This window comes from Semicossyphus pulcher, unplaced genomic scaffold (assembly GCF_022749685.1).
Source record: "Semicossyphus pulcher isolate SPU_LCO1_2020_fin unplaced genomic scaffold, fSemPul1.0.p SCAF_12, whole genome shotgun sequence".
Classification (NCBI taxonomy): domain Eukaryota; kingdom Metazoa; phylum Chordata; class Actinopteri; order Labriformes; family Labridae; genus Semicossyphus; species Semicossyphus pulcher.
The window spans coordinates 30,219,504-30,238,509 of record NW_027211626.1 but is presented as its reverse complement, the minus strand read 5'-3'; the positions used below and the strand labels follow the sequence as shown (position 1 = coordinate 30,238,509).

The 19,006-nt window shown below is 40.1% G+C and overlaps 1 protein-coding gene across 3 annotated transcripts in view; it reads left to right on the top strand.

Moving 5' to 3' along the window:
• Nucleotides 1-19,006, top strand: part of ubr2 (ubiquitin protein ligase E3 component n-recognin 2) — a 43,526-nt gene that overhangs the window by 10,825 nt on the left and 13,695 nt on the right. For 2 of the 3 annotated variants that reach the window (XM_069658198.1, XM_069658199.1), the window contains exons 10-29: nt 183-271; nt 1,576-1,674; nt 5,151-5,314; nt 5,819-5,918; nt 6,105-6,233; nt 6,772-6,955; nt 7,279-7,340; nt 7,453-7,563; nt 8,562-8,627; nt 11,096-11,212; nt 11,298-11,361; nt 11,501-11,625; nt 11,796-11,848; nt 12,247-12,349; nt 12,569-12,617; nt 12,950-13,104; nt 14,279-14,381; nt 15,902-16,011; nt 16,580-16,663; nt 18,364-18,545. In XM_069658198.1, the coding sequence (XP_069514299.1) occupies nt 183-271; nt 1,576-1,674; nt 5,151-5,314; nt 5,819-5,918; nt 6,105-6,233; nt 6,772-6,955; nt 7,279-7,340; nt 7,453-7,563; nt 8,562-8,627; nt 11,096-11,212; nt 11,298-11,361; nt 11,501-11,625; nt 11,796-11,848; nt 12,247-12,349; nt 12,569-12,617; nt 12,950-13,104; nt 14,279-14,381; nt 15,902-16,011; nt 16,580-16,663; nt 18,364-18,545 (2,149 nt within the window). Of the gene's footprint in view, nt 1-182; nt 272-1,575; nt 1,675-1,748; nt 1,848-5,150; nt 5,315-5,818; nt 5,919-6,104; nt 6,234-6,771; nt 6,956-7,278; nt 7,341-7,452; nt 7,564-8,561; nt 8,628-11,095; nt 11,213-11,297; nt 11,362-11,500; nt 11,626-11,795; nt 11,849-12,246; nt 12,350-12,568; nt 12,618-12,949; nt 13,105-14,278; nt 14,382-15,901; nt 16,012-16,579; nt 16,664-18,363; nt 18,546-19,006 lie in introns of all 3 variants that reach the window. The other variant, XM_069658200.1, reaches the window with a different exon arrangement.

The window sequence follows — 19,006 nt, the reverse complement described above, 5'->3', positions numbered from 1 at the left end:
ATATGTTTATATATCATAAGGTAACAAAACTCATGCTAAATGTATTTCTATATATGTTAAGGTAACAAATTAAACTTTCCATTATTTTTTTTAAACTTTTATTTATTTAGTTACATAGATATATTTGCAATTTTTCTCTTCAATATTTCTACAATGTTCTTTGTGCCTGTCCCCCTCTGTAGGAGCAAGGAACATCTACCATCAGTTGCTGATGAACAGCCTCCTCATGGACCTCAAGTACAAGAAGATCTTTGCTATCCAGTTTGCCAAGGTAACACATCTTATACTGATATACCAAATCTAATACACCTTAATCTATACACCTGATCAACACAACTGATCATGAAACCTAATCGCTACAACTGATTGTTACACCTGATCACTACACCTAATTGCTACACTTAATAACACTGCTGTGTGGGTTTATCTTTACTCTGCTGTTTTTTTGTTTATATTCAAACAAGTTTGTATTGCTCCTCAAACAGTTTAACTGAACAGCTGCTGTCAAATTTCAAAACCATCTCACCTTAAAGGTTGTTCAGCTTTTGATCACACAACAGTTAAAAAAAACAACAACTCAGGGCAACTGGGCTCAGTCCATATGTTGAGAAACTTCATGTGATTTGATCAAAATGTTCTGCATGGTATCACTTATTAGTTAAGTGCCCACATTCCATAACAGTCAGTGTTACAGGTTTAAAACATTGTTAAATAATTCTGTTTGTGGTTGTATCAAGGATCTACAGCTGGGATCAGTTTACGTGTATGAAACTCATTTCATATTACACATATCAGAGTCACCCATTCACTGCACGGACCTACACCTACACTCGTTCACAATCATCAGTGTTTACAAAGTGTCACGGAATAACTTGAAAAGATTATTAACAGGAAAACAAAATCACTTGATTCTACTTGAATGTATGTATAAAAGGATTGAATTGTCGTTGTAAACTGTATGAAAGCTTGTCTGTTTGAGAAGAACTCATTCTGGGTGACAGAGTGTGAAAGCTGATGATTTAACTGCTGGTGTTTATGCACATGCACATGAACAGTGTTGTGGTTGTTTTTTCCCTGAGTGCATCTCCTCAGGCGCTCCACCTGACCTGTTTAGGTCAGTGTTTCTTAGCCTGGAATTGTCGAGATTAGTCTACAATCCCTGTGAGAAGCAAGATGTGACAGCAGCAGCTCTATGAAACAAAAAAGTGTATTTTTTTTAAAATAAACAAAGACATAATCCAGGCAACAGAATCTGCAATTTTGAAATATTATTATCACAAGATAAATCCGAGGGGTCACCAGATGATCAACAGAAGAGGAAAGGAGGACAAAGTTAGGCTAATTTTATTTTTCAGACGTCCCTTTTGTCTTTAACTTGTGAACTACTGCATACATAGAGTTCTCCAGAACTCTCTAAAAATTGTTCAGATAAATCACTGAAAATGTGGGCAGACAGTGAGCCGTTGCCAATAGAAGTTGGATCGTTTTTTAAGAGTTCACAAAGGTTTGATCAATCAAATAGCAGCCCATCAGCAGCGACCTCTGACCCAGAGGTGAAATGTCGTCCCCCTCTAGAACTACAGACGTCTTCAGACAGATTTTATGGAGGATGACCACGAGAGAGTGGTGTCAGTGACCTCTTTGTCTGTTCAACTCTTCACCGTCCCGACCATGGTGAGTACTCCTCCTCCTTCTCTGCACCCCCACACACCTTTCTCTCTCTTTGCCTGTCTCTCTCCTGCTGGTAGAGTTATGAACGCTTGCAGTGCGACTACGTGAGAGATGACCACGACCGTGAGTTCTCCATCACTGACCTGTCAGTACAAATATTCACCGTCCCGTCGCTGGTGAGTTCAGTCTGACTATCTGTTGGAGGTGAGAAGTAAAAGTGGGAAATGCTAGTCAGTGCAACAGGTTCTTAAACACGTAAACACATTTTGTCCCAGGAAGTATTCATTGATGGAATGCACTTTTTTTCATTCAGAATAAGCAGGACTCTAGTTGCAGTCAAGGTTTGTAACAAAGGTATAACAAAAAAAAAGTAACTAAATGCATTTTATCACAAGTCTGAGGATGTCGCATATAAGACCCTCAGAGGTGATTTATTATTACATAATTACATAATACAAAATTACCTTTACTCACTGATTGTCACTGATATTTCTGACATTTAAGTGTCAAACATCAACATACAGAATGAGAATAGTTTGTTGAACAATCAGAAACAATAAATAACTTAAAAAACTATTCTGTGAACTATGTACAGCCTCATGGTCCACGTTAGGCAGTGGATCACAGTAACGGCACACAGAAAGGTGTTACGACCAGGTGTGAGAGCCCATTTTATGTATGAGAACTCAGGCTGTAGGTCTGTTGATAAACAGCAAGATTACCACCCAGTTTGTATGCAATCCACTTTAACAGTGGGCAGGATAGTGGTGTTCTGCTGGGACTTATTTTACAGAAGAATTAAGGGTTACTGGTTTGGAGTGAAAAGCAGACACAATATTAACATTTACCATACCCTTTTTATGTGAGGCAAAACAGATACAACAATGGCATAAGGAGCTTGCAAGCAACAAGATGTTCAGATAATCTGCCCAATTTGCTCTATAGTTAAACTCTTGAGAGCCAATCAACTTGTGAGCACTTTTAAATCTGCTCTTTTAGTCCAATTTTTTGCCACTACAAACATAAAACCTACATTAAGACTTCCGGCAGACTCTACTGTTCCAGAAAATATCAACATTAGTTATAGTGAGGGTAGGATTTCCCCCAACCCTCTTTGCAGCACCTCTCAAGCTCCATCAGGTTGGATGGGAAGCGTCGGTGCACAGCCATTTTCAGATCTCGCCAGAGATGTTCAATTAGATTGAAGTCTGGGATCTGGCTGGGCCACTCAAGGACATTCACAGAGTTGTTCTGAAGCCTCTCCTTTGATATCTTGGCTGCTTGGGGTCGTTGTCCTGCTGAAAGATGAACCGTCGCCCCAGTCTGAGGTCAAGAGCGCTCCCGAGCAGGTTTTCATCCATGAGTCTCTGTACATTGCTGCATTCATCTTTCCCTCTATCCTGACAAGTATCCCAGTTCCTGCTGCTGAAAAACATCCCCACAGCATGATGCTGCCACCACCATGCTTCACTGTAGGGATGGTATTGGCCTGGTGATAAACGGTACCTGGTTTCCTCCAAACATGACGACTGGCATTCACGCCAAAGAGTTCAATCTTTGTCTCATCAGACCAGAGAATTTTGTTTCTCATGGTCTGAGAGTCTTTCAGGTGCATTTTGGCAAACTCCAGGCGGGCTGCCGTGTGCTTTTTACTAAGGAATGGCTTCCGTCTGGTCACTCTACCGTACAGGCCTGATTGGTGGATTGCTGCGGAGATGGTTGTCCTTCTGGAAGGTTCTCCTCAATCCACAGAGGAACGGTGTAGCTCTGACAGAGTGACCAGGGGTTCTTGGTCACCTCCCTGACTCGAGCCCTTCTCCCCCGATCGCTCAGTTTAGACGGCCGGCCAGCTCTAGGAAGAGTCCTGGTGGTTCTGAACTTCTTCCATTTTCGGATGATGGAGGCCACTGTGCTCATTGGGACCTTCAAAGCAGCAGAAATTTTTCTGTACCCTTCCCCAGATTTGTGCATCGAGACAATCTTGTCTCGGAGGTCTACAGACAATTCCTTTGACTTCATGCTTGGTTTGTGCTCTGACATGCACTGTCATGTGTGGGACCTTATATAGACAGGTGTGTGCCTTTCCAAGTCATGTCCAATCAACTGAATTTACCACAGGTGGACTCCAATTAAGCTATAGGAACATCTCAAGGATGATCAGTGGAAACAGGATGCACCTGAGCTCAATTTTGAGCTTCATGGCAAAGGCTGTGAATACTTATGTACATGTGATTTCTTAGTTTTTTATTTTTAATAAATTTGCTAAAATCTCAAAAACTGTTTTCTCAATGTCATAATAGGGTATTGTGTGTAGAATTTTGAGGAAAAAAATGAATTCTAATAATAATATATAATATAATAATAATAATCCTTCTTGGAATAAGGCTGTAACATAAAAAAATGTGAATACTTTCCGGATGCACTGTACAACTCTCTTGCTGGCTCCTCTATGCTCCCAAAAGCCCCCTTTACACTGCCAGATCAAGGCAGGATTATTACGCCTCTGTTGCACTCAGTCTTCTATGTAAAATGCATAGAGGCGGAATGGTGGGACGAAGTCGTTCTGCCGGCATAGTAACAGAGGTGAAACAGCGTCTGTGTGAACACCGAGCTGGCAGGGCGGAACAGTGCCGTGTGTGTGTATTTGAAGCACGCGCGTTTGTTTACACCTTGCGCACGTTTTGCTTCCGCAATACTGGAAGTGTGTCTGTGTGTCTGTGTGTCTGTGTGTGTGTCTTTTCTTGGCCTATGAATGTATCATGTAGATATGCATATTTAAGTTTGAGTTGAGTTTTGAACTTGCAACTGCTCCTTCCCCTAAAAGACTTGCTTGTACAATTTTTTATATGCCCTCTCCTTCTCTGCCTTATTTAAACAAATATTTGACATTGTGATTCAACATTATTTATGTGGTTTAAGCATCACTTTTTAACTGATAATGTCAACATTATTGCAAAGATTTGTGATGTGTCTGAAATCAATCATTTATTGTATTTTTATTTCATTTTGTTTTTTATGCATCATCATCAGCGTCTTTAAAACCCTTGAAAGGCGCTATACAAATTTGTTGTTATTATTTTTATAATTGTTTTCATCATCAACAATTATCATTTATTTAATTCAAATTCCTACCAGAACAAAACTGTTACAAATACATTTCAGTGTTTTGTTAACCTCACTTATTTTCAAATACTCATCTACAAACTACAATGGGCCTAAAAGAACCAATATAAGGAACCTTGAATAATTTTAAGCAATTATTGTTTTTTGGACATATTGATTCCTATGTAACATTTAGCTTCTTTAACCAGAAGTGTGCAGAGCTTCTAATGACAGCATTTTACAAATTCTTTGATAGTAAGATATTGTTTGCTGTTGTAGTTAATAATTCCTGCCTAAAGGTCAGTGAAATTTATCTGCTGTCCATAAAGTTACATATTATAATTTGAGATAAATCATGTCATGTGTGCATGTTATAGGCCCGGATGCTGATGGTGGAGGAGAACCTGATGACCACCATCATCAGAACGTTTGTGGATCACCTTCGTCACAGAGACCTGCAGGGACGATTCCAGTTTGACCGCTACACCGCCCAGCAGGCCTTTAAGTTCGGACGGGTCCAGAGTCTCATTGGAGACCTCAAGTAAGTATACGTGCATGCATTTATATACCAGCTTTATATCAGTTTATATTCCAGTTAAACACCTTTTTATACACTAGTTATATACCATTATATATGTCTAGCAGGTTTTTACCAGTTCTTATAGAGTATACTGTATATTCCACTAATACACCAGTTTATACTCCAGGTTATACACTAGGTATATACCATTTTATATAAGCAGTTTATTTACCAGTTTAAAAGAGTTATTCACCACAAACATATGACTTTATAAACTAGTTTATACATTTTTGTCCAGTTTATATAATTTTGATTACTCAAGTATACACCAGTTTATATACCAGTTTAGGTTGTGGTTTATATACCAGTTTACGCATATACACAATTTACACACCAATGTACTGTATATTGCACTTGACATACCAGTTTGTATTCCTATTATATACCAGTTTATATTTCAGTTTGTATTCTGGTTGTTTGGTTGAACCAGTAGAAATAGTTAAACCAGTATATGTGTGTTTGCAGGTACGTCTTGATCAGTCGTCCCTCTGAATGGAGCGATCAGCTCAGACTGAAGTTTCTGGAAGGTTTGGATGCTTTTCTGGAGCTTCTCAAGTGCATGCAGGTAACACACCTTGAGACTCACCACTTGCCTGGACAGGTACACCCTGTCTCTTACTGTCTGAACCTGTGTTTCGAACCCTGTCAATTTTTTTTAACCTGGCAGGCAGTTTTTGAACCTGTCTTTCTGTCTGTCTTTCTGTCTGTCTGTCTGTCTGTCTGTCTGTCTGAACATGTCTGTCTCTCTCAGGGTATGGACCCAGTGGTGAGACAGGTGGGGCAGCACATAGAGATGGAGCCTGAGTGGGAGGCAGCGTTTACTCTACAGATGAAACTGACTCACATCATCTCCATGATCCAAGAGTGGTGCTCCACTGATGTAAGTCTATTTTTACTACAAGTACTACTACTACTACTACTATTACTGATACTACTAGTGCTAGTATTAGTACTCAACAAGGTAACAGCTTTCACCTGTAACTGACCGTAATTCCCCCATAACTCTGTGGTAACCGCTAACCTCGAGAAACACAGCTGGACCAAACAGGTGTTGTGCCTAATGGTCATAAATGACACCAGGTTTAACATTTTCGATCACATGTAATACCTCATCATTAGATAGAATTTGCTGAACATTAACAGAAAGTCACAAAGAGTTCACACCTTGAGTGTTTATATCTAAGGTAAATTTCATATTGACATCAGGTGATATTCAGTCATACAACATTAAACGTAAATATAAGTGCATCTTTAGCAGAACACGGCATCTTTGTGGATAACACAAATAATTTTTCAATATTGATTTGTATTTATTAGTTTTGTCATATTTCTTTGTTGTAACGTCTCCAACTGAACACAATGAACACACTGTTTTTGTGTGAATGTGTACATATACTCTACATCCATGTGGGTTTCAGGAACACGTGCTGATTGAGGCCTACAGGAAGTGTCTGAATGCGCTCAGTCACTGTCATAGCAGCCTTCCAGATGGCGAGCAGCCTATCAGCTTGACATTGGCAGGTCACTGTGTGGAGACGTTTAGGTACCAGGTGTCTCAGGACAAAGTGTCCATACACCTGCCGGTCTGCAGACTTCTGGCAGGTGAATACACAGACACACACACGAACACACACACACATGCATATACCAGACTGTACTACCTGTTCTAAATGGACATTTAAAGAAGTGTTTAGTTTTGTCTGAGGTGTAACAGTTGGTTTGTGGTGAAACCAGAAACGGATGGTTTGAATAAGTGATGATGAAAATGAAATGTGTGAATTTAAAATGACGTGTGGGCCAAAAATGAGACTGTAACCTTGCTCACATAGAATTTAAAACAGATGCACAGGGTTTCAGACTTCATTAAATTGTGTATTATGTATGTTTTTAAGAACTAAAATAGACTTAAACTACCCCCTCCCCAGGGCTCCATGTTCTCCTCAGCAGGACAGAAGTTGCCTCACGTTTCCCTGAACAGCTTCCTCTGGTAAGTAACCTCTCTGTCTGCCTGCCTGTCTGTCTTCCTGTCTGCATGTCTGTCACTTTTAATCTCATACAGATCAATAGACCTGTCTTAATGTGTGTTTGTGTTTCCGCAGGGAGAACTCAGCCCCCCGCTCCTAATTGAACTCCCCTTGCGCTGCCTTGTGCTCTGTGCTCAGGTGCATGCTGGGATGTGGAGGAGGAATGGGTTTTCCTTGATCAACCAGGTGAGTGGATACCTGATAACAAATTCTGAGGTCATCAGCTGATCAGCTGTTGGGAAAGCAGTTTGTTTCAGGCAGGAGCAGACATCTCATAGCAATAATCATATTTTTATAACAATTATAATAATATTGTAACAAAATAGTGTATATATAATAAAAACATTAGTAACAGATTTTAAAATCTATTTTACCTTCATAGTAAAAAAAGTGGTGACAGTGTGATACCAATAAAAATGTACAAGTGATTGAAAGCTCTGTTGACAAATTCGGCTCCTGCAGCCACTCAGTTCCGGATAAGCAGAGTGGAGGACGATCCGCGAGAACAAACATAACAATAACAATCACTACAGTCATTGAAGTTTCCATATCTGTGGACGTTAACCTCAGACCAACACAGAGAAGCTATTCTGCTGTTAAATACGCTGGCTACCGCCACTTCCCCCGTCAATCTCTACTGCGCAGTCTCTGGCTCCAGATGATGTCACCATAGCAAGATGGCAGCGCCTATCACAGGGACTATTTTGGCATCACTTTTGTACAATGGGAGCAGATGGAGACGCGTCGTCAATCTGTATAGTCATTGTTTGAAACGTACAAAATGAGTCGTCGTGTGATAGCACACTTTGAGCTCTCAGCTTGTCTCTGCATTATTAAAAAATAAGAATGTGTTAGTTTGAATCTAATTATGTTTCTCTATTCAAACTAATGTTACTCTAAATAAATAATGTTCATGTAGATATTCATGTTATTGTGTATACATTTTTTTCTCTGAATTAAGTCTATGTTACTAAAATCATGTTGATATTAAATACATGTAATGTAACCCCTGATAACTTTGTGGGTCTGAATAAAGATATGTTTGTGTAAATGTAGTAGTTACTCTCAATAAAGTTGAGAGTAACTTGCTTTAAATACAGTTATCTTACTCTAAATAATATATGTAAGCGTGAATATAATTTGTTTTTGATGAATTAACAACATACTCTGTTTGTCCTTTTCAGATTTATTATTATCATAACGTCAAGTGCAGAGTGGAGATGTTTGACAAAGACGTCATCATGCTGCAGGTAGAGACGCACTTCACTGACACAGCCTGACACTATTCACTCTACTGGCACACCATGACTCAGCCGGACCCTACTAACTCGGCCTGACAATGCCTGACTCTACTAACTTAGCCGGACTTGGCCTGACTACTTACTCAGCATGACTCTACTGACTCAGCCAGATTCTATTTACATATGCAGTTTGCCTATACTGACCCTACTGTCTAAGCCTGACACTTCTGACACTCTACTGACACAGCCTTTCTCTGCTAACCCTACTTATTCTGCTGACACTTGTAGCGTAAATTGGTCGATTAATTATTCAATAACTAATTAGTCGTAGAATGTCTGCACTCTATTTTGACTATTGGAAATTAGAATTTAATTACAAGGTTTAACCTATTGTAGGTATTTATCTGGGCACCCTCCTATTTTGATAAAACAGGGAAAACGTATAATTAGTTACCTAATTATTTTAATTCAATCTCATAATCTGAAGGTAGCTACAGTCTAAAATTGAGTTCATTTCACGGTGTACAGAGGCTTAGTACGTCACACACACAAAACACTTAAACCAGTTCATTATAAATGAAGAATTTATTAACTAAATAACTAAAACACACGTGATAAATGACGAATGGTGATGAGTACGAAAACAATTAATACAGGATGAATACAACTGTAAAGTGGATTGAAATGGAAACCTGGTAGGGGAGTAGGGTCCAGCAGCTGAGATCTAAGGAGGTTTATCGCCCAAAAACGTATACTAATCTCCCTAATAAATCAAGAACTACAGCATCAACCCCGATATACAGTAAAGGCAAAGTTAAGCCTACTCGGAGGGTGAAAGGGTCAACCGCATTGCAGGTGAGGCTTGCGAAGCTTCTGATGATGGGTGGCTTTCCTCATAGTGGTGCTGCACGGCCGGTTCGGTCTCTCTAGCAGACGAGGTGCAGGTCACTCCGTGTTGTGACCTGGGGTGGATGGGCCTGCGTGCATCTTCGGGGCTCTGGGTTTAAGGCTTGTCAGAGCACAGGGACTGGAGCAAAAGAGGGCTGTTGTCTTTTATAGTTGAGCAGCTTGTAATTTTAGCCTGGAACAATGTCTACTTGCGAGGTCTTCAGCGCATCAAAGCGCACACAGGCTCTGGGCCTTCTCGTGGGGCAAAACTTAAAGAAAAAGGAAGGAAGTCTGGAGATGAGGGGGTGGTGGCGCAACTCGTCAGCTGCCGGGTCGAGGAGGGTGCAAGTCAGGCGAAGGATGGGAAAGAGAACGATCCTGGGGTATCGTCTCTTATTTAAAGGGTCTCTCCTCCCGAGGGCGGTGTCCGGTGCAGTAGCGTTCGTTTGACCACTCCTTATGTCCGAGACTTTCTTTATCAATTAACTATTTATCTAAAACCACAAAGTAGTTAATATTATCTATCCAACCTCCCCATATTTACCTCTGAATTCCCAGCTGCGCAGGGACTCCAAACACTACTGGGTGAAGATACACTGAATAAAACTAAATGGACAGTTCCTGAAAATAAAAGTACACTTCAATGATTAACATCCGGATCAACGTCCCTATTGTCCATAGTCCTCGGATCAAAGCATTTGGTTAGTTATCCCCAAAATACTTATCTTCATGCAAACATTAAAACAAACCCCAATCCTGGGGTTTACTGGATAAAGTCCTTCCTCTGGTCTCTGTGGAATGTTGGTCCCTTTTGGTCCCCCCAAAGAGAGGTTGTTAATAGAGATAGACCGATATGGTTTTTTCAGGGCCGATACCGATTATTAGTAGTCAAGGAGGCCGATAACCCATATTTGAAGCTGATATTCATTTGCAGTAAAAGTTAAAATATTGGCGCCAAAATTTTGAATAATACAAACTCCAACATTTAACTTTGTTTAAATGCCTTTAAGCATATGTTTATTAAACAAACAAAGAAAAAGCACAGGGAGTTCCCAGGGTCAGCAGCATCTCTTATAAAGTTAACTGAAAATGTAAATAAATAAATAACTTCCTGTTTTATAAAGTAAATAAAACAAAGTTAAATAAAATTTGCAAAGAAATGAACTCTAATCAGCTGTCAGATTAAAAAAAATAAATAAATAAAATAAAAATAAAATTTTTTAAAAAGGCAGATGCCGATATGCGTCAAAATGCCGAATATTCGGCGCCGATAATCGGTCTATCCCTAGTTGTAAACCCCCCCCTTGATTCCATTTGTGCCATCTTGATTAATGGCAGAGCTAAAGGTCGAGTTTGTTTCCTGATGGAGGTCAACTAATCCAGCTGGTAGCCTGATCCAGGCATATCCTGGTGCCACGCTACACACTACAAACTCTACTGGCAGAGTCTGACTCTACTCACTCTCGACTCATAACTCTTTCATCTGTCTGAGTAATACGAACGCTAAAAGAAGCTGATTTCCATCCTGTATGCACAAATAGTCTGACACTAGCAGTCTGACAGTTGTGCTTTTTTCATTTTCCATGCAGGCAGGAGCATCCATGATGGATCCAAACCACTTCCTGATGATCGTTCTGAGTCGATTCGAACTGTTTCACATTTTCAGCTCTGCAGACTGCAGGAAGAGATACAGGGAGGCTAACAAGGTGGGTACTGACTCTATTGTCACTCCGCTGACATTCTGCTGTTATTCCGGGAACATACTGAGACTCTACTGTGTGTGTTTGACAGGATATGGTCCAGCAGAACAACACTCTGATCGAGGAGATGCTTCACCTCATCATCATGGTTGTCTGTGAGTCTCTGCTGCAACTTAGCTAATACAATGTTTTAACATTTCACATGAGGAACAGAGAAATATGATCTCGGCTACCATGGTGAAATAAACATGATGTAAACAAGTAAAACAATACAATCGTGTGTTTGTGGTACAGGTGAGCGGTACGTGTCAGGTGTTGGCCAGGTCGAGCCCTTTGATGAAGTCAGAAGAGAAATCATCCACCAGCTGTCAGTCAGACCAATGGCTCACAGTGAGCTGGTGAAAGCACTGCCAGAGAATGTAAGATAACTGCCTATTTGTCTGCCTGTGCGGTTGTGTGCCTCTCTGGATGTCTGTCTGTGTTTCTTTGCACTTGTCCGTTTCTCTGTCTGTTTGTTTAACTGTTTGTCTCTGTGTATCTGCGTGTCTCTGTCCCTACAGTTTATCTCTGACTTTTCTTTTCTTTTCAGGGGAACAAGGAGACGGGTCTAGAGAGAGTCATCGACACCGTGGCTTCATTTAAGTCAGTCAGCTTCCTATAACACTACATTACTTCACCTGAATGAACCAACAATGTTTCTGTGTGCTGTGTGCATTAGTACTATGTTTAAAGGAAACCAGTTGTGAACTATGGATGTCTGTAGTAGTAACTGTAGTACTGTGTGTATTTGTGCTGTGTTTAAAGGATGCTAGGGTGTGACAGGTCAAGGTCTATAGCACTGACTTTATTACCTGTAACTCCTGGCTTCTTGTAAGCACGGTACAAATACACGGTACACAGGAACACCTGTTGGTTCAGGTAGACAGGTAGGTAACATATGTTTACGGTTGACTTGTGGAAGTAAGGTGTATTTGTACTGTGTGACAGGTTGAAGTCTATAGTACTGACTGTAGTGTTATGTATTTGTACTTTGTTCACAGGAAGCCAGGTGTGACGGGTCGAGGTCTGTATGAACTGCGTCCTGAGTGGAATAAACACTTCAACTTGTACTTCCACCACTACAGCAGAGCCGACCAGTCCAAGGTACACATATTAGTAAATGAGGTATTAAAAAGTTCATCATTGGGGGATTGATCTGGGTATGTATGATGGTATCAAACATGTTTGATTAAGAGATTGATCAGGGTGTTAATTTGGGGATTGTTCAGGGAGTAGTTCAAGGGATTGATTGGATATTGATCAGGGTTTAGACCAAGTCATTGATCCTTCTGTCATGATAACAGTGTGTGATGTGTGTTTCAGGCTGAGGAGGCTCAGAGGAAGCTGAGGAGACAGAATGGAGAGGACACAGGTAAACCTACCTGCTCAGTGTGTCCAGTTAATGTGATTAATTTGTTCAGGTGTGACAGCTGTTATCAAACTTAGGTGCGCTTGAAAAAAAGAGGCTGACACCACATGAACTTGAGGATCTTAGTCTTATTCGAAGTGGACTCTAGCGTGATTTACTTGTGCTCAAAGCAAACAGACGGACACATCCACAACAAACTGCTGATAGTGAAGAGATTATGATGTACCTTGTATTTATCAATAATACATGTGTATTTTAAGTGTAATGATCTCTAACTGAGATTATTATAAATAACATGTATTTACTGTGTGCCTGTGCGTGTGTGTGTTTGTCAGCCCTGCCCCCTCCTCTTCCTCCCCCCCTTTGTCCTCTGTTTGGCAGCCTGGTGAACCTGCTGCAGTGTGACGTGGTGCTGGCTATGGAAGGCGCTGTGCTGCAGTGGGCTGTGGAGCCCAGTGGAGGGTGCTGGACCGAGTCTATGCTGCAGCGGGTGAGACTTAAACAGAAACTATAGCCGTGTTCCCACTGGTCAAAAAACCCGCTTACACCCAGCTTTTTTGCTTAATGGGAAAGGTTGCAATCGACATTCAGACTCGGGTTAAATGACTCTGCATTAGACCCGGGTAATTATCGCCTCGGCTCCGATCGGCATTGATGAAAACACAAAACCCGTGTTGACACACTAATCTCCTGCCCCTCTCTGGCGCGATGCCATGCTCTGTCGGTAGCATACTCCTCTGCAACTCATTGTTGTCTCAGCTACAAATTCTGCCTCGCTCCGTCCGAGCAGCGCTCAAACATCATTCAAAATGTGTCGGCGCCGAAAAGAGAGTACAATCTGCATTTTTAAGTGGGTCTTTATTCTGAAAGCCAAATTATTAAACAATTTACACATGCAGTACAAGGCTTTAATTCTGAAAGTCATTAACATTTCATACAGGATGCACTGAGGGCATTCTGACAATCTCGGAACCCATCAGCTATATTCTGACGACAATGTAGCCTCTGGGAACAACAGTGAACATGTCAGGCATGTCCGTTTTAGCCAGCAGTTAGCGATAAACAACTTTCAGCCAAGACTTCCTTTTCCGTGCATGGAAGGTCGGATCGATTGTTTCTGATACATTCGAGGAAGTTGGAAAATCTAAACGGCTTTCGTGACACAGCATCAGGCAAATTTCTCTCAGGTTGATTTTTTGAACTAGAACGGATTGTTGCTGACAACTGACAAGATCAGCTGTTTATAGAGAGTCTACATTTATATGTAGAGTCTGTATATAGAGATTAGCATTCTGAAGTCCGAGCCATGGATTTATTCTGAAAATCAGCTGAATAAAGAGTTTACACAGAAAGGACTGCAGTCAATCTGAATCAGGCTTTTAGTCTGGAAGTCAGATGAATAAACTGTTTTAAAAGACATTATTGAAGTCAGTCCTAACTATGATTTTAATCTGAAAGTAAAATGAATAAACCATTTATAAATGCATTATTGAGGTCAGTTTGAACAAGGCTTTGATTTTTAATGTCAGATGTCCAGGTTCCATGTGCTCTCATATTCAGGCCAGCAATTGTTTGTTCAGTTTGACCCTCAGAGGCTGCTGTAGAGTGTCAAGATTATGCCAACAATGTAATCTCTCTGTATACTCTGTCAACTGTGTGTACAGGTGCTTCACTTGGTGGGCATGGCTCTACTGGAGGAGCAGCAGCAGCTGGAGAACAGCAGTGGAGACGATGACGTCACCTTCAACTACACCTGCAAGATCACACGTCAGTACATACATTTCAAAGAGAACACATATGGTACACACAGTATACAGTATACACATCAGTACAAGAAATACACAAATCAGTACGCACACAGTACATACTGTTAATGCCTGGTAGACACAGTGCACATTCCAAAAGTGTAGGTCATGGCGCCCTCATTGGCCTTAAATGAACAACAGGTGGGTGGGAGTCAATTATGACTCGCTGCTCGCTACTCCACTTGGTGGAAGACCAAGCAGTGTAAACTAAATGAACCAGGTAACTTAAAAGAACTGATATTGTTATTACTCTGACCAGCAAGGAATTGGGCACATTCATATTATACTGGGGAATAGTGTGTGCTATATGTCAAACCTGAGACCTGATTTTGTTAAAATAGTGAATTGAAGGAACATCCGTAATGTTTTATATAATCTTTTGTTTTTTATTTTACTCATTGTATATAAATACCTTATTGTAATTATTTGCAAATATGCGAGCCGGACTTCAACAGGCTTTTCTTTTTAATTATTTCACTTTTCCTGCCTTTTCCTTGTGCTACTTTCTCTCTGGTTGTATGTAGTTATGTTATCTTATTTAGTTGTCATCTCTTGAAACTGAAAAAAAGAAGTCTATGTATAATGAATATAATGAATCTAAGGCTAAGAGTCTCTGTTATTCTTAAAATCTACTATATTCTTAAGAGTGTTTACATATCAGTTCGCCTGTGTCTGTAATAACACCGTTTATGGAGAGAAAATAGAATTATAAAAAAAAAAAAGAACAATCCTCCAAAAGGCACCAACAACAAAAACACGGCTATGAGGTCTTCTGTGACATCTAGCAACCAGGCCCCAAATAATACATTATTCTCGGCCTAAAATAGTTTAAAGAGTGAGTTATATAGACATTTACTCCCCTACAGTTATCATGTAAGGGTGAATTACCTATAGAGACCAAAACAGTTGGGGGTTTTATGTACCAGGTCTTAAACATGATTATTTCTGCTGAAAATAATGGGGCTCTTCGAGGATTGAGTCTCTTTTGAGACAACCTCAATCGGCTTCTAAAGGAACTTCAATTTTTGGCATTTCGCGGTGAGCACAAACAAAGGCTCAGAGGTCATCCTAGACTGGATGAGGGACATTTTCTAGAAATGATAATATTAATAAACTTCTGTATCTGTCCCTAAATTAAGTCTCTAAAGGCATGTAACGTAATCAATCAGCAGCAGCACAATAGCTTTGCCATAAATCAGAATATACTTAATTGAAGAATGACTGCTACTTCTATTTCAGATGTTTTAAAAATAATCATTTGTTTGTAGGATGGCTGTTTTTTTTAGGATGAAGTTCGTCTGTCGGTGGATCGATTATTTTTGTTATTCTCGTTGGTTTATAAGTTAATTTGTCTATTTTAGCTTTATTATGACACTGGATCTAGTTTTAAATAGAGAACCAACAATTACAACCTATTTCACTGTCATATTAACTTGTAGATTAAGTTTTTTAATGTTATGTGTAATTACTGTGTGTTTTCAGGTCCAGGTGAAGCCCCCAGTACTTCAGGAAGTGTCCTGGCTTTGTTGGAGAGTCTGCAGAACGCTCCCCACCTGGAGGTCCACAAAGATTTGATCACCTGGATCCTCAAGGTAAACACTGATGTCACCATTATGTTATTATCATTTCACAACTTACAGAGTATTACTAATGATCATCATCATCATTATTCTGATCTGAAGCTAAAGGTTAAATTCAGTCCAGTCATGTTTTTGTGCCTGAAATAAAAAAATCAATTAAAAAATATATATATTTTCACATGTAAATGTCTGTCTGTCAGAAAAAACTAAGTATTCCATTATATTAAAAGGTATAAATACAGCAGGTGCTAACATGAAAATGTTCAGTGTGTCTTAGCAGTGGATTGTGAATTAATTTTGTTCATAGGCCTGTAAAATCATCAGCAATAGATAACTTTGATATTGCTGAAATGCTGAAAAGGGTAGTCCAACAGGTTGATGAACAGGTGAATCAACACCTGAAGTGAACAGGACAGATCTGTTCCTCAAGGCATCCAGCAGGGCTCAATCCTCTGTTGCTTTTTATTCTTAGTTACATCACAAAGTTTGAGGTATAAATCTGAATGATTCTGAGTCAGACATTCTCTTTCGATCATCTTGATGATTCTCTTGTTGATGTAAAGTTCATTTGTGTGTGCAGATGGTGGTAAACATCAAAACAATGAGAGAAAGGACGTCCTCCACCTCCACCGTCACCATCAGCCAGGGACAAGGCCTTGAGGAGGTGCAACACACAAACTCTTCACAAATAAACTGAACTGAAACTGAAATCGGACTATAATAAATGAGTGGTTTAGAGACATGTCAGGGCCAGCATCATCCCCTTTCTGCTTCATTTTACATCATGATATCTGATTCACTGAAGAATACAAATGAAAAATGCATAATTGATGTACTATTCACTGCAATTGGCTGTCAGTTTCACAGATTTTGAAACAAATTGAGATAAAGAATGATGTGGTGACTCAAATTGGCAGGGAGATCTGTTTACAGCGCTGAGTTTTTTTCAATTCAAATATTGATATTTGGTGCCAGCAGTACGATAATTGTATCAGACCAGTTGGGCTGACGATATATTGTGATATCAATGTTTTGTCCCACCCCTACCCTGCAATCTTGTGTTCCACCATGTTTTAATCTGCGGATGTTCAGCCATTCTAGATGTATCTGCAGTTGTTCAGCCTTGTTGACCCCTCCCTTTCCAAACACTATAGGCCTATATTTACGCTGCTATTTATCAAAAAACAAAATAGATAAAGTTGTTGCCAAACAACTCACTGTGTGATTGCATGCAATATACTGTAGCCTCTCTCACACATGCACTCCTGACAATTTCTTGAAAATTTCAGGACAGTTGCCCTTTCACACCTGTCTCTCACAGCGGGAGATTTTTCCCTGTTGGACGAGGCGGGGTTGGGTAGGAGGGGCATGTATATTTGACGACAAATTCTATCATGTTTCCTTTTTATCAGTCAAAAAGATCATCATCCATGATCGATTAACTTACTGGAAACCCCCTCCTATACGCTCTGTCTCTCACATACCTGGAGCAGTGTCTCCACACATGCTCGTCAGAAAAAAACACGCACACACACAGAGAGAGACATCCACTGGTACGTCCCTCCTGTAAATGCATTTATAGTGATGCAATGTTTTCTGTTAAATATTGGCCTTCTTATTCTGTTTTAAAAGATTTTAAGTGCAGCTGTGTAGTGTTGGTCTCATTTGTCAGCTCATGAATTTCAACAAAGCAGAACCATACAGGTAGTTAGAAATGGAAAGAACGGCTGTGTGTAGTTACGGCAGGTTTAGGCATGTAGGGAAAAATAAGTCGAGAGAAGCAGGGTGAGCAGATTAAATTAGTTTTGTGACACTAACATATGGTGGAGAAAGAATGAAGAACAGTTTTAATGGTATTATGTTACAACTATCGAAATAGGGTGACTTATTATTCGCTGCAATACCCCCAATTCCTTCTCCCACCCCTCCTAACCATATCGCTAGCTTGCCGCGAATGTTCCGTGAGTATTTCCTGCTGTGTTCACACATCAACTGACCTCACATTTTGCTAGGAGGCTGGCAGGAAAACATCTGCTTTTAGGAGTGCAGTGCTTGTGAAAGTGTGTGAATGTGTGAAAGGGGCTTGTTGTTTCAATCATGACAATCCACTCAAACACCTCAAACTAGAAAGTGAAAAATTATCTTTTCTGATTTGTGTGAATGCTCTGTTTTGGTGCTCTGGATCTTAATGCAGCTTTTGATACTGCATATCAAAGCATCCTGGTTGCAAGGCTGAGGCAGTGAATGGGTGTCTCTGATAGTACCCTGGACAGGTTTTCATCCTATCTCACAGATAAGTGTGTGTTGGGGCTGATGGATTGATTCATTCTGGACATAAATATGTTAGGGTTTTTCTCTTTCCAGACGGTTCGAGACAAAGACAAGGCCGAGAGGAAGAGGAAGGCGGAGATGGCTCGGCTCAGGAGGGAGAAGATCATGGCTCAGATGTCTGAGATGCAGAAACACTTTATCAATGAGAACAAAGAACTTTTCCAGCAGAGTCTGGAAGAGCTGGAGGCCTCAACGTCTGCTGCTGCAGAAAACAGGTACTAGTGATATCAATAAAGTATTATCTTATGTTAAAATTATTGATCTGATTTTATAAAAGTTGAAGGAGCAGAATGATTCCTGAAATGAAAAGTAAAGATCCTCTGGAAAGAAATGGCCTCCCTGTGTGTGATGTTGTTGAACTACAGATACACACTTGAGTGAAATTTGTATTTACCTCATAAAAAATATTTGATGAGTGTTGACACAAACAAGTTTAATTTAGTTCAAAATTAACATGAATTACTGCCAGTTTATATGATCTCAGTACAGAACTGCATGAGAGTGCAGCTGGGAAGAACCGCAGTAGAGTGATTTTTGCAATTGCAGAAGGGTGCAGTTAGGAACTTAGGCAGAGTACACACAAGTAAAGGCATACAGCCAATGAAGGTTCAGCTGTTTCTTGTCTCATTAACTGAAATCACATAACATTACGATGTTCCCTTTCTCCTCCCCCTTC